Source organism: Saccostrea cucullata, unplaced genomic scaffold (genome assembly GCF_032062105.1).
Source record: "Saccostrea cucullata isolate Sc308-1 unplaced genomic scaffold, CSIRO_AGI_Scuc_v1 ctg1163, whole genome shotgun sequence".
In the NCBI taxonomy this organism is placed as follows: Eukaryota; Metazoa; Mollusca; class Bivalvia; order Ostreida; family Ostreidae; genus Saccostrea; species Saccostrea cuccullata.
This window is the reverse complement of record NW_026926444.1, coordinates 1-15,752: the sequence shown is the minus strand read 5'-3', so window position 1 is coordinate 15,752 and position 15,752 is coordinate 1. Positions and strand designations below refer to the sequence as shown.

Sequence of the window (15,752 nt, the reverse complement as noted above, 5' to 3'; positions counted from 1 at the left end):
GTTTGATTATGCTAATATAATTATTCAATTTATGCTTATTATTTTTTAAGATATATATTAGATACATGTATAATATTTTACGACTTTGTAAGAAATAAAAAATAAATGACAGAGCAGTAGTTATAATTCTTTTAAGGTGAGAGAGAAAAAGAAATCAGATAAAACGTCTTCTACAGTCAAAAAATTCCTGTGTTTTTAGCTCACTTGAGCCAAAGGCTCAAGTGACCTTTTCTGATCACAATTCTGTTGTCTGTCGTTGGCGTTGTTGTAGTCGTTGTTGTCTTTGTCGTGAACTTTTCACATTTTCAACTTCTCAAGAACCACTGGGCCATTTTCAAGCAAACTTGCCACAAAGTATCCTTTGATAAAGGGGATTCAAGATTGTATAAATGAAGGGCCAAGCCCTCTTCCAAAAGGAGATTATTATGAATTAATGAAAAATTAGTGGCATCTTTAAAAAATCATCTTCTCCAGAACCACTGGGCCAGGAAAGATGAAACTCATGTGAAAGCATCCTCAGGTAGTGTAGATTCAATTTTGTTCAAATCATGACCCCCGGGTGTAGGCCGGGGCCACAATGGCTGATCAAATTTTTATATAGGAATATATAAGTAAAATCTTAAAAAAATTTTCTACTTCAGAACCACTGTGCCAGGAAAGATGAAAGTCATGTGGAAGCATCCCTAGCTAGTGTAAATTCAATTTTGTTCAAATCATGACCCCGGGAGTAGGGCAACAACTGACGATCAAAGATTTTACATTTTGACGTCTGTCCACGGTACCTGTATCATTTACTATACCGGTAATAAATGGTTTTTAAAACTCATGATATGTCGACCTCGGTTGACTAGCCCGCTTATATATCCACAGTCCCAAGAGCAAACTTTACTTGGTATTTGTCGACATCCGCAGGTTTCTGTTCTACTGAAATTAAGTGTTTGTCAGAGAGAGAGAGTTGCTTTTACACCTTTCTCACACATATTTTGACTGCACTCTGCTTAAAGCAATATGAGCTGCATTTTTGAGAATTTTACTTTGCTGGTAAAATGTGTTATTATGATTAATTTGTATGTAATCTAAACCCTTATGATCAATAAGATCAAAATAAAGTTTAAAAATGTTTCAGAAGATATATATCTGTACAACCGAATATACAGTATTATATAAGAAATCATTATTTTACAGGACGACAATAATTCAATTTTGCTTCAATCAAAGCTTATAGAAAGTTCTTTCATAGCAAAAAAGAACAACAGAAGTTTATAAATGTTCTATTTTTCTGTCATTGAAATAGTTAATTACAAATTTGCAACATTTTTTCCAATGTCAATCATGCAGCTAATATTGCTTTAATCAATTCTATAGACTGTGTTTGTAGGAGAATCCATATCCCCCTAGGCGTCCTTGAGACGTTTATTACTTAATGTTCAGCTTAGGTAATATCATCGATAACTCTACACGATTCTGAGTATATTTATCTCGAAACCTAACATAACTTTATAATTTGACGGATTTTTAAAATCATATTTTCTTACTTATCTCTAATGCCTTTATACAGCTCAACAAACTTTTTAAGCTCACATGGTTTTTCGCACAAATTAAAGTAACATTGATATGATATTATATTGTGTATGGAGACAACAAAATATATATTAAAAGTATTTTGTTTACATAATTTGAGTTTTATTTCATTTACTGAAACATAATTCACACGAATCAATTGGTAGAACTTTGATATATTCATGGCTGAAAATAATAACTAATCTCATTTGAATTTTCAAAGTTTCTTACCAATTGTAACTGTCTTTTTATCCGTTCTTTTGAAAGTAATAGCTCTTGGCAGAAACGTAGACATGGGTACAGTACAGCTACTGTAACTTGTATTTTCTGTACATTTTGACTCTTTAACTCGGGGTGGTAATAGTATTTTTTATCTTTTTGATTGCTTTCTATGTTAATAAGGTGGGATTTTTAAGAGTCAACTTCTAAAATCAAGAATCATGAAAGATTCATCCCACTGCAAAATTTTAACGTTTCAAACCGTAAATGCAGAAGAATTTTCCTTTTCATAGAAGGAATTTACTATTCAAAAAAATGAACAATACTTCATTATCCTACCCTTTAGTGTGGTTTCCTTCTGCAATATTATTGCCCTTTCGGCACTACATTTCGACGAAACAAAGATGAGTATGGTAAATGAGCAAATATTTTTTTTAAAAACTCACCTTTAAGAAGAAAATTTAAATATTTCAAATACATGGGATCAAGGAAAGCTCGTTTTATACAATTTGTAAAAACATATGGTAGAATCATATAGTCGAAACATCCTACCATTTATTTATAAATTTTCCTTTAGAACATCCACTTTGGAAACTTAAGATACTGATTTTAAAAGACATTTATGCTTGACATTATATATGTAATATAACGAAGGGTTATGCCATTGTACTGCAGTTCCAAAGTGGTAATTTTTATTACAACAATGTGACCTTAATTTGTGCGAAAAACCATGTGAGCTTAAAAAGTTTGTTGAGCTGTATAGTTCCAAGTTTATAGAGCGCATTTCGTATTCCATCGCATTTTTCATTACACAATATTGAAAATAGAGGGATTGCTGAAATATCTTAAGCTACAGTCTATTAATTTTTGAAGTGATGTACATATAATAAGCTTGTCTGTTTTACTATGCAGTGAAATCTTGGACATAAAATCTCAACTCATATCTCGACACCTCGTAACAAAGTTAACCTGCATTTTTTTTTTTTTTTTTTTTTACATTTTTCATGTAACAACGATGTGTATGATAATTTACATTACAATGTACATGTTTAAAAACAACAGCTAGCAATACCCTTTGATGACGTCATCATTTCATATCTTTTTTAAGTTTCATATTCGGCAATTAAACATTTTTCATTGGATCATTATGGAGAAATTAATCAGAAAACGAATTTAGGTACTTTTTTGTGGTCAGCTACCGTTTTCAGTGCCTGTCTACTCATAAAAATGAAAGACATGTTTTAAGCTGCCCCACGGAGCCTACGCCCTTCCTCTTTGCATTATGTCCCGAAATACATAAGAAGGTTGGATTTAAAGGTAGACTCAATTAATAGAGCCCCCTACCAAAACATTTTCTTTTAAAGGAATATTTGTCAGTAATTGTTTCAAGTAGAATGTTGAAATCAGAAAATGCTAAGTCTACTTAGACTAAAATGACAGCCTCATAGTAAAAGGATCCATTATTATTCCCGATTACTACAATAATATAAAACAACAGACATAGACAAACTTGCAAAAAAAGACGTTAAACAAATAATAATATGTTACCGTAAAGGCACAAATTCTTGGAGGTGGGGAATTTAAGGAATTTGAGTTTGAGATTTTTTTCCTCGAATTTTCCCGAGTGCTCCGTGGCGTCCTTCGTCGTTATCTTTTTTAAAACCTGTCTTCTGAAAATAAATCTAATCAAATATCTGTATTAGTGAGGTAATATTAATGATGATGCAAACGACAATCGCCATGCAAAGTACGCAGTCAGAAGCTTAATTGTTCTTCCTTTGACCTGAAAATGTAGGAAGACCTGGCCCGAGAATGTCTGTTTGAAGTTATGATTCTTTATGTGAACGGGTCAATTATTGATATCATTGGAACTTTTAGGCATCAATGAAATATTTGCATGAAGACGTGTCTTTTAAAGTATATCAGAATATAATTAGAAATTAAAATTGCTAAATTTTTTTTTTTAAAATATCACAGAGTGTAGGTTTTGGATGAACTATTTGACCGTTTCAACGACTCTTCTAGTAGTCTCGATCATCCAGACGCTTGTTAACTTTGCGATAGAGTCCAAGTGTTTTGATGATCTAGACTACTATTCTTGGAAAAAAGAGGTTGTTAACAACTGAACTTAACGGACTTTTATGGAACGCCGTCGCTGCCTTATGTGGAGAATTTTCATTATACGATGGTACTTTGTCATTATAGGATGGTATTTTGTCATTATATGATGGTATTTTGTCATTATACGATGGTACTTTGTCATTATATGATGGTACTTTGCCATTATATGATGGTATTTTGTCATTATATGATGGTATTTTGTCATTATATGATGGTATTTTGTCATTATGAGATTGTATTTTGTCATTATATGATGGTATTTTGTCATTATGAGATTGTATTTTGTCTTTATATGATGGTATTTTGTCATTATATGATGGTACTTTGTCATTTTGTCATTATATGATTGTACTTTGTCATTATATGATGGTATTTTGTCATTATATGATGGTATTTTGTCATTATGCGATGGTACTTTGTCATTATATGATGGTATTTTGTCATTATATGATGGTATTTTGTCATTATATGATGGTACTTTGTCATTATATGATGGTACTTTGTCATTATATGATGGTATTTTGTCTTTATATGATGGTATTTTGTCATTATATGATGGTATTTTGTCATTATATGATGGTACTTTGTCATTATATGATGGTACTTTGTCATTATATGATGGTATTTTGTCATTATATAATGGTATTTTGTCATTATATGATGGTACTTTGTCATTATATGATGGTACTTTGTCATTATATGATGGTACTTTGTCATTATATGATGGTAATTTGGCATTATATGCTACTACGTTTAATTATATGCTACTACTTTTAATTATATGATGATACTTCAACATATAAGTCCGCAGGTGATCGATAGATTTGTAGAGATAAGGGATGTTGATAATATTTTAAGCTCGCCAGAGCGATGAACAATTGAGCAGTTCTAGATTTACTCCTATTGGCAATAGAATTCGTCTCAGAGAAATGATCAAATGCAAGCCCGAGAGAAGTTCAAACACCTGTGGCGTAATAGGGACAAGCGGTAAATGTAGTCTTCCCCACTCTCGACGGTCTAGAATTTAATTTTGATTTTTGACGATTTCTCTTTTTCAAGGTGCTAAGAACTAGTCAAACTTTTCAAGCACATTTTCGAGGTTTAAATGAATTCATTCGTGAATATATAAAAACTTTCACAAATTTGTGTATTTATTACTGAACAACATGTATCACCTACCAAAAAGTGGTAAATCGAGCACTCTGTTATAAATTTGAAAACCAAAAACGGATACCGAATCGGGATTACAAACAACAAAATTTGAAAATGAAGTAAATTAAAAAAAAAGTAAAGGAAAACCTCATTTACCTTCCAGATAATTTGCATGCACAAAAATACCCACATATTTTCTTTCTTTTCCTTGTATACATGTACTAATAGAACTCTTTGTCACATCATGTTCACAGCCGCTGACATGGCAAGGCCGTGTGGCAAGGCCATCAGGCATTCCTAGTCCCAGACAGGGCAAGGGTAATGCCTGATGGCCAGTGATGGGGGTTTCCAGGTGGAGAGGGGGGGGGTCCTGAAACCTTAGTATTAGAAATTGATTTTAGTATTAGAAAATAAATATTTAATCGTAGGTAGTGTTAAGTTTTGAATTGCCGCTGCATGGCACAGTGGTTAGAGCGTACGCTCTAGAGTCGCAGACTAAGGAGTTGATCCTTACATCGCGGGTTCAAATCCCACTGGGATGTAGAGACAGGGCCTTCAGATGAGAAGTAAAAATCGAGGTCCTAAGTCAGAGAAAGTGATGGCACAAAAAAAGATCTCTCACTGTTCAATCATCTGCAATTCCAGTACAAATTTAAAACTTGCAGCCCTCCACCGGCAAGTAGTGGTGTCTCAATATGAATAAGAAATTCTTAGAAGGGATTCAACTTACAACATAAACATTTTGAATTATATATTTTACATGCGTTCTAAATAATAATTAGGCACCTAGTGAGATGAACGATTTGCAGAAATTGAAACAAAAGTTGAAAATTTTAATTTAGCACGTAGACACACATATTTCATAAGTTCAATGTAAAACTTTTTTCACTTTTCAGAAAACTCTAAAAATTTAGTGAGGCATTTGCCTCACTTGCCTCAATTGTAGTTACGGCCTTGTATGGTTCTACGTTGGAGCCCCCCTTTGTATTTTTTAATTTGATTGTACTTTTGTAACTTAATTACTGTGGAAGCATAAACAGTTTTTTTTTGTCAATAGCTTTGATTTAACAGCAGTTTACCATATTCTACAGTGTCGGATTTAGGGGGGGGGGCGCACCCGCCCCCCTAAAATTGTCAAAGTTAGCGTAAATCACAGTTTCGTTTAGAAAATGTTAATATGTCTAATTGCTAGACCTCATTTTTACCCTACAAAATCTCTAGAATCCAGGAGCTTCCGGGGACTTCGGCCCCTAAACCCCTTGCCTAATTTTGGCACCCCCTCCAACTCCAATTCCTGGATCCGCCCCTGCAGAATTATTTTTTTATTTGACATAGTGACAGAGTATCTCTTCACTTTCACTGTATCAGGTGATTAGGAAATTAATCTAACATTGCTTCAATAAAGCTTTTAATGATAAGTGATTATCGTCTCCATTGACATGTTAAAAAAAATATATGATTGAAATTCTTACGGCAACTGACTTTAAAAGTCATTTTCATGCTATGGATATAATGAAAATTAATATGTTCATATTTTTTTAACACCGCCAATTATCTTCCCAAAAAATACCAATATAATGATCTACGAAACCTCACGTCTTCGCTCATCACTATGTATCGATAATTTATGAGCATAACTTTGAATTAAATTAAAAAAAAATATGTTAAAGTTTTTGTGAGTACAAATTATCTAGTATGTTAATGAGGTTTTCCTTTGATATTTTAAATAATACTGCTGATTTAGTACATGTAATGAATACGCATGTCTCCTAAAGTTTTCATGCATTAATGAATTCATTTAAACCTAGAAAATGTTATGAAAAATTTTGAATACATTCTGTGCAACAATAAAAGGAAATCGCTTAAAATCTTAAATCCGGGACCGTCGGGACTCGGGAAGACTAGATTTCCCGCCAGCCCTTAAATTTGCCACTGCTGTTTGAACTTCTCTCGGTTTTGCATTTGACCATTTCTCGTCCACGAATTCGATCGCCAATATAGTAGTAATTCCAGAACTGCTCTATTGTTCATCGCTCAAGCTTAAAATATTTTCAACATCTCTTCTTTCTTCTACAAATCTATCGATGACCTGCGGACCCATCATTAGTTCTTCGAGGATGCTTTTCAATGTGATCGCGTTTTCACAATTTTGCGCCATTTTCCCCTTAAACTAAGTGTACTACTTAACGGTATCCCGATCCCGATGTTATACCTATTCCAAAATTATATCCATATAATGACAAAGTAGTAGCATATAATGAAAAAAGTAGAAGCATATAATGACAAAGTAGTATCATATAATGAAAAGTAAGAGCATATAATGACAAAGTAGTAGCATATAATGAAAAGTAGTGGCATATAATGACAAAATACCATCATAATTATATAATATTGTTGCATTATGCATGTACAATGCCTAAATAGTAGGCAGGGTTTGACACATGGTGCACGAGCCGGAGGCGAGTGCACTATGTGTCAAACTCTGCCTACTATTTAGGCATAGTAAATGCATAATGCAACACTATTGTTATTATTATGCTGACTGTTGTAATTATTTATGCGGCAATCCATTTTAATTTTCCTGAAAATATCGGTGCTAACACAGTGCACTTGCAAGAACTCATTCAAAATCTTCATGCTAAAATTGGTTGCAACCTTAGTTATTTTGGTTATTAATATTTTCTCTAAACAAGTCAGGATTTTCTGTCCCAAAGCAACTCATCTTTATTTTCTGTTTTGTTAGTAAGACTTATTTGTTTGCAGACGTCGATTCTCATTGATAATTGTCTTTAACACCCTTCAATCAAGCGTCATATAAAAAGCGTTTTTATGACCCTATGAAATCAGTTCATCTAACGATCTGTATGTAATTAGTTTGAAACTTTGTTGTACATATTAATCTAATGTTCCTTAGAATAATATAACTGTTTTCAAATAAAATTTGTCTATTTTCTCCGTCTTGTGTCAATTGTATAAATTAAGTTTATATATTTTATAAAATTCTACCAATTAGTGATCGTCTCTGTGGCGTAATCGACAAGGCATCGGACTGACAATTTCATGGTCGTGAGTTCGATCCTCGACGTGTGCTCTGAAGAATTTTATTCAGTAAATAAAGCCGTGCACTATTCCGGCATAGTATGTTTACGCTTAAAATCCTTAGACCACTATGTGGGAATAGTAGGGTATATGTTATATAGAGACAAACTGACAGGAAGCATAATAATGAAAAGTAGTAGAATATAATGACAAAATAACATAATATAATGACAAAATACCATCGTATAATGACAAAGTACCATCATATAATGAAATAATTCCATCGTATAATGACAAAATACTATCATATAATGACAAAATACCATCATATAATGACAAAATACTATCATAAAATGAAAGTTCTCCACATAAGGCGGTGACGGCGTTCCATAGACTTTAATTATCCAGAGGGGTAGTTAATGACTAAGGATGAAGAACCATATTGGCCTCTTCTCTGGATTGTTAAATGTAAAATAAATTAATTAAGAATAATATTAACCTACTTAAAACAAATGTACCACACCGTATATACATAAACTCTTCATGGGACAATTTAAGCTGTCATCTTAGAAAATAACCCACTCGCTTCAGTACCTATTTCTGAACAATAAAGAATAAATACGGAAGTTTTGAGATTATCTCTTGCTGCTTCTTTTATTGAGGAAGGGATTAAGCAGACAGGTGGGGCAGTTATTTATATATTTGCCACACTTCATCATCGATATACTGGTTTATCATAACTGCATGATTGTCAGGATGTACTCTTCAATTCGGAAATAAACGAATTAATGTATAGACGTAATTTTTCTTAATCAAAAGAAAATATCAATCGTAATACTTTTCAGACGATTCCAAACAATCCAAACGTTGAGAACACAATTCATGACCAATTAATTAAATAATACATTTCTTTCCTTAGAACGTACATATATTTTCACATATAATTTTAACCATTGTTTTCCACGGTTCATAAGCATGTACAATGTAAAACTGTAGAAATGTGCACCTATGATGTATCTTTTGGAAGAAAGTTCTGTTCTCTATTTCCAAAATAACATAAGGTCATTTGGATTGATTGCATGCAGTCTTTCTATGCGATGTTGGGGACAAGTCATTCGTTTTTTAGGTCGCAGCATTGTCTGTTCCAAAAAGTCATCTGTGACTTCATAACCCAGAATCTGTTTTTTGTGATCCTTACATGAATATCCTACTTTGTGTTTCAGTTGCTTGTAAAAAGTTTGAGAAAGTTGCATGATTTCGTTTTCGATTTCCTTTTTGATTAAAATTGTAACATCCTTCAAAACTTGAGAATCAGACTTAAAGATCTGAAGCTGAATTGTGGATGATGACATTGCTACTGAGATATAATGCTCTTTGAATATAAAAATGGCTGCATTATTGTATAAGCAGCTTTTGCCTCCATCTCTAAGGACCGTCCAATTTTTAATCTGTGTCAATTTTACTATAAGTCGGCAGAAAATAAAGAACGGGAAGAATTCGAAAGAGAAAACTAAAATTGATGTTCTGGAATCAATTGCCCCTAACTTCTCTCTCCGTTCTCCAAAACTCCTTTTATTCATGCATGGAACATACAGAGAACTCGATCCGATGAACAATAATCCAAGCTTTTGCATATATGACAACAATTCTTCTGTGTGATACAAAAGAAATCGTGAATCCTGATCAAATTGGATGTCGGCTGCGTGTTCCTTTCTATCGAAATTTTTAAACAAATTTTCATCTTCTTTTTTCCAAATTTCGCATAGAAGGGATTTCTTCAAATATCCAGTATCGTTGTATTCATTCCAATCATTCATAGTGGCAATAATTCCTTTGACGTGGTTTCGGTCAGTAATGATGATTTTGAATGCATCTACAAACCACTGGACATCAATAATGACATTTTTACTGAGCCCCTCTTCGTTGAAATATAGTATTTTCCCGGCGTCATGGTAATACCGCAACATTCCCTCCACTTTTTCCTTTCTCTGTTCCTCCATAAACGACATTTTTTCAGTAATTTCTTCAAAAGGAAGAATATGCCTTTTCTCCTTATTTAACCCTAATTCATAATCAAAAAACAACCATTCATGTGGGATGTCTTCTTCCAATATATCCAGGTCTGCTATTTCTACAAGAATTTTCTCTATTTTTCCTATTGGATCAGACAAAAGTTGTACGTGGAAACATCTGTCTTCTCTGATATATTGAGAAAGATTTGAATCACCTGGAAGTGCATCCCCGAGAGATTTCAGCAAGTCGGCTTTGTCCTATGTTTATAAGACAATATATGTATACAATATACAACAATTAAAGCAAAATTCAAATTCTATTCAAATACATCTTATATTTTATTTCTTGCTAAAAACCAGGAAAAATAAAGCTCAAAGCACATGGTTTTTTTTTTACAACCTCTGCATAAAAATACTTCAAGTTTAGAAATATAATGCAATTATTGACTGCTCCTTAAAAGAGAGAATAAAGAAACACAATAATAGTAAGAAAATTTTTTAAATAAAATTTCAAAAATTGGAATTATTTCCTAGAATTACTCATAAACTGCCATATTAGTTAAAAGTCATTAACCAAGTTATTTGAAAAAGAAAAATAACTCTTTAATGTTTATTGAATGATTTTTCAGTGGAATATTAAGAAAATTATTTTAAAATACTCGAAAAGAAGATTGGAATACAAGCTTTACTAAAATAAAATACAACATCTACCTTGTAGATTTTTTCGTCCCAGTGTGACGCCACAATTACAACATCTACATGTCTCCCTTTTCCACCCTTTATAAAGCAGTATGTGTGGATAGAGTTCAACCAGAATAGGAAATAATCTTAAAAAGGAATGGAGAAAAGAGTTTGAATTAATATGAATAGGATATTAATGAAGCAAAAGTGCCATCTTATTTGGAATATACAAATCTCACACTTTCAGTCAAAGTAACCTGTATTTGTATAATTTGAAATTTCTTTGGAGATGCATTTAGAAAATTAGTCATTGCTTACTGGAGATCAAGTTTACGAACAATCTTTTGGAATAAGGGGTTTAATATTACATGTACATGTAGCATACTCGTATTTATTTTACAATATTATAAAGTAGAATTTATTTTAAAAAAACTCATGCTAAGGAGAAATCTCTTGCTGTGGACGTCAACTCGACAAAAATAAAAAAGACGTTTTGTCAATTAACGATATTCATTTTCAAAACTACATGTACATTGATTCAATATCACACAATGAAATCGAAATACATGTAGAAGAAAAATATGTTTCATATTTGGATACTTTACAAGAAAAACACATTCTTGCAACCCAACAACAAAATAAATGATGAACGTGATAATGTCAAAGAATGAATCGGGTAAACGTTCACATTTGGCCCCCCGATAATTTACAAAAAATAAGATTAAAGATTTTCTACATACTTTTGCCTCCATCTATCCAAACATTGTAGTTGATTAATTTCATTTTCGGTTTTTATTTTCTTGCTCTTTAATTAGGAAATTTATCTGATTAATATGGCAGGGGTACGTTTTTTAAATCGATTTCTCATAGACTTAAGGCCACACCCCCATTTTGCAAGCCCTTTTTTTATATGAGCGCATTGATTTTTCAAGTTGTGCTAAATACGGTCAATGTGAAGAGTTATACTAGTTATTTACATTCATGAAAGAAATTGAAACAGTCGTGCGCTCAATTGTTATTTTGCAAAAAGGTGCAAAACCACGGGTACTTGTCTCCATAGTAAAGGTACCTTGTTTACAAATTCCAACCCGTCTTTGACCTCATGAATAACAAAGCACTGAACACGTGACTCAAATCTATTCACATTTATGCTTTGAGCAGACCAATTTGAAATCGTGCCAAGTATCTGCGAGCTATCGATGGTCAATTCTTTTCAAATTTATAATTAAAAATTTAGGTACAAAACTTTTTTATGTTTAAGATGTTTACAAGAATTTTGATTTACTTGTTATGAAAAGCTATTTCAGTCGATTTTGATTTATTTTTATTCGGTATTTATCATTTCATATTGGAGGTCTGTAGCGTATTCTTACACTTACAGCTTGTGTCTCATTAATACAGAATTTTAAAATTTGAAATACTCTGGGTATATATTATATATTTGTCTTTGATCCTAAGCACATATGGACACCAGCGTTACGTTCATTGACTCTTGAAAAATATTAAAACTGTCAGTAAGTTTAAAGATAGTTGTTTGAAAAATACCAATTTATCATAATCTTTAGAAAATAATTAAAAGTGCACGCATACTTAAGGGAAAGGAATTGAAGTATGGAGTGCTATAAGAATCTGTACGTATTTCGGATGAAAAATCACTGGATGAATACATTACATTTGTACAAAATACATCCCTGGGGGGGGGCATTTTTTTTTAAATTCAATGTTCGCAGGTATTTTTAAAAACACAAAATTTTAAAGCAAGAATTTGCATTTGTATTTGTATTACCCTTTCTCATGAATGAAAAAGGGCGTTAAAATATTTGAAGTACTGGCGTCGGAAGCAAATTGAAAGTTAAATGGGGATCGGGGGGTTAAATGAAAGAGAAACAAAAATTCAGACCTTCTAAAAAAAACCTTGGCAAGCAAATAAAAAAACCCACTTATCCTTTTTTGACGTACACTGCAACATACCCGTTGAAAAGGGGGGGGTGCTGAACCTACGCCTCAATATTCAATGCCTATATTTTATGTCTACCTCCTTATCCCCCCCCCCCCCCGGTTCCGACACTATGGAAGTGATTTATTACTTATGTTACTACAAGGCGAGAGTTTGTTAAAAGCAAAATGTATACGCGAGTGGATTTTGACAATCAATGAATTTTGACGTTTAATTTTTCACCTTACGATTTTAGAGTTAATGAATTTTAAAATAAGGGAGATCATATAACCTTTCTGTGATGAATAATCAGGATTTTTTAAACAGTGTAATATGTACTGTACAAAGTAACAGACACTGCATGGTTTTCTTTATCCAGCAGTGATAATACTTAATTCTGATATTAAACTGATGTTTAATTTTCATTGATTTTCTTACGATTTTAATTTTTCACACGCAAAGTGAAGTTTCATAGCATGATTTATCGTATTTGTTGTAGCACTCGGATTTTGCAAAATTATTTACAAGCTTTAATGGATTGACTATCTCTTTAAAAATTTTGTTTTCTTTAAAGTATGAAAAAGTGTATACGTTCTGTTTACAAATTCTAATGTCTATTTAAAAATATATAAATAATTTGACGAATTTCTAATAAGCCATATCAAATATAACTCGTAAGTTACGCAGAAAAAACAAAAGTTAAGTCTGCCAAATGAAATAATTACTGCATGGATGTTTATATTTAGTCGGTCTCTGTCACTATAAAAAAGAAGAGTTTTAGGTGTCAGTTAATCTTAAAACTTCCTCGAACACACGCTAATGTATTCATTCTTATCACATGCTTAATTAGACGCTCCGCCTTCTAATTCAAATAATACAATGACCTACATAGCATTATGGCGAAGCTACGATTTTAAAGTGAAGTATACGGCTTTATTTTATTGATATCATGTATAAATTGAATGAAAGTCTTTCCCCTAAAAAACACTTTTATGAATATCTATACAGACTATGCTTGAAGACTTTAGTAGTAGTATAATAATGTTCCGATTTTAAAAGGTAAAATTCTTCATTAAAAAGGGGCGAGAGAGCCTTGTTATGAAGATTCATTCTTTCCTGTCGTTAACTTCTCCTTTTTGTAGCAATATATACCATTAACATCTCAGGAAGACAATGAAAAAAATCGAGAAATCTGAGGATTTGAGATAGCGAGGGTAAAAAACTAAAGAAAAGAAGAGTGATTTGAATTCCAATCACTTAGACGAAAATATGGTATTCGAGATTCTACTACCATGCATCAGTGTTCGAGAAAATGAAATTCTATTGTTCATTTGGCATGTTAGCAGGCGATTATCACTAATTCATTAATCACAGGCATTATTCTAGAATAGAAAAATCCTAAAAGCAATAAGAGCTTTTGCTACAACTGTATATCATGTAGGCATTTTGTCAGAATTAGTATTTTATCAATTGCAATTAAGTCAAGGCTAGGTAATGAAATATCAAAATAGGTATATATTTTATGACTTCAAATGTTGCATTCAATTTAAAAATCTGAATTTATATGTTATCATTTTCAATACTGGCTATATTTCGAAGGAAACTAAAAAAAAAAACCCTTAATTTCAGTATTTTTTTGTATATTTTTATAAGGTCATGTCCTTTTTGTAATTGCTGATTAATATTAATGTAGTACTTGAAGGAATGGAACAATAAATTTTAAAGTCATATACCTCCATATGTCCATCCAGAAAATACAGTCCCCTTTTGATCACACACTCTTTCATCGACAACCTGCTTTAGATTTTTTGAAGCGTCTAAGACCAAAACATAAAAGGCTCTTCGTGTAAGATAAATCTGATGGCAGGCATAGTACGCACATTGTCCTCCAAAGTCAAAAAAAGTTACAGTCTTGATGGCACTTTCGTTTATCTCGTTTCCATTGAATTTGTCAAAGATCTTGAGATTGTCAGCACGAAGACTCTCTACAAGGTGAAAAAAAACGTATCTCAGGAAGCAGAATTGCGACTTGAAAGTTAGAATGATGAAATTAAAGAAAGAGACTGAACGAACATTTTACACTGTAAACAGTAAGTGAAGAAATCTTGATCAGCTTTATTTCAGTGTTATAAGAATATGATACTTAATTTACATGAAAAACAAAATTGTCACACAATATAAAAAACAAAACATTTACACAATTTGAAATATTAAAATATGTATGCAGACTATTATATATTGAAAATATTTCAATTCAGCTTTGTAATGCAGCAAAACCAGATCGGTTTCAGTAATTTGCAGTATATTCCAGTAAAAAAAACAAAACATCGAAAAAAATCGCCTCTGGGCTGCTCAGAAGACAAATACATGTATATTCTAACCTTACACGTTATCTAAATATTTACACAAATATAGACTACTAAAGAGCTATAATAAATGATAGATCATAAATGAAAAAAGTGTCAAATACAATTTTGAACATTTTTTTTTCTTAGGAATAACACAAGCAAGAGGAAAAAAAGAAAACTTTACCTTTTAATTTTCCATTACTAATTTCAAATATTTCCTCATGAACGTCCAACCCTATCGTTGGTTTCACGTTCAGGATCTCTTCAGTAGAACGCCCAAGTAGGCGTTTTAGAAGCGTAGTCTTCCCGGCTCCGGCACATCCTACAATCATACCCCGAACTTGGTGGACAGTCTGTGTTCCTCTATTGGAGAGTTCCACGTAGTGTTCCTTGGCCTCTTTGTCCCAGTCTATGATTTCCTTTGGAAAGTTAACTAGCAAATATGAAAAAATAATTTGACAAAATCGGCATTATCCATTCAACATTTAAAATGCTGTTTGAAATATATTCAGATAAAGTTTAAGATACATAATTTTTTATTTAAATAACTTTAAAAATTTTGAAACCAGTTTATGCATCTAGTATTTGCAAGCCTACCAAACAAGACGGCATATACACCTTATTATGTTCCCCAAACGAAGTTGGGGAACATATTGTTTTTACTCTGTTTCTTATTATTATTAG

General features: G+C 32.2%; 1 protein-coding gene across 1 annotated transcript; it reads right to left on the bottom strand.

The window, feature by feature from the left end:
* Nucleotides 1–9,028: 9,028 nt before the first annotated feature.
* LOC134271711 (probable serine/threonine-protein kinase pats1) lies at nucleotides 9,029–15,501 on the bottom strand (the record flags this gene model as incomplete). Its single annotated transcript, XM_062753920.1, has 4 exons — nucleotides 9,029–10,361; nucleotides 10,815–10,930; nucleotides 14,454–14,705; nucleotides 15,253–15,501. Coding segments are annotated over 4 exons (1,847 nt in total), but the record flags the coding sequence as incomplete, so codon positions are not given.
* Between the last annotated feature and the right edge of the window lie 251 nt (nucleotides 15,502–15,752).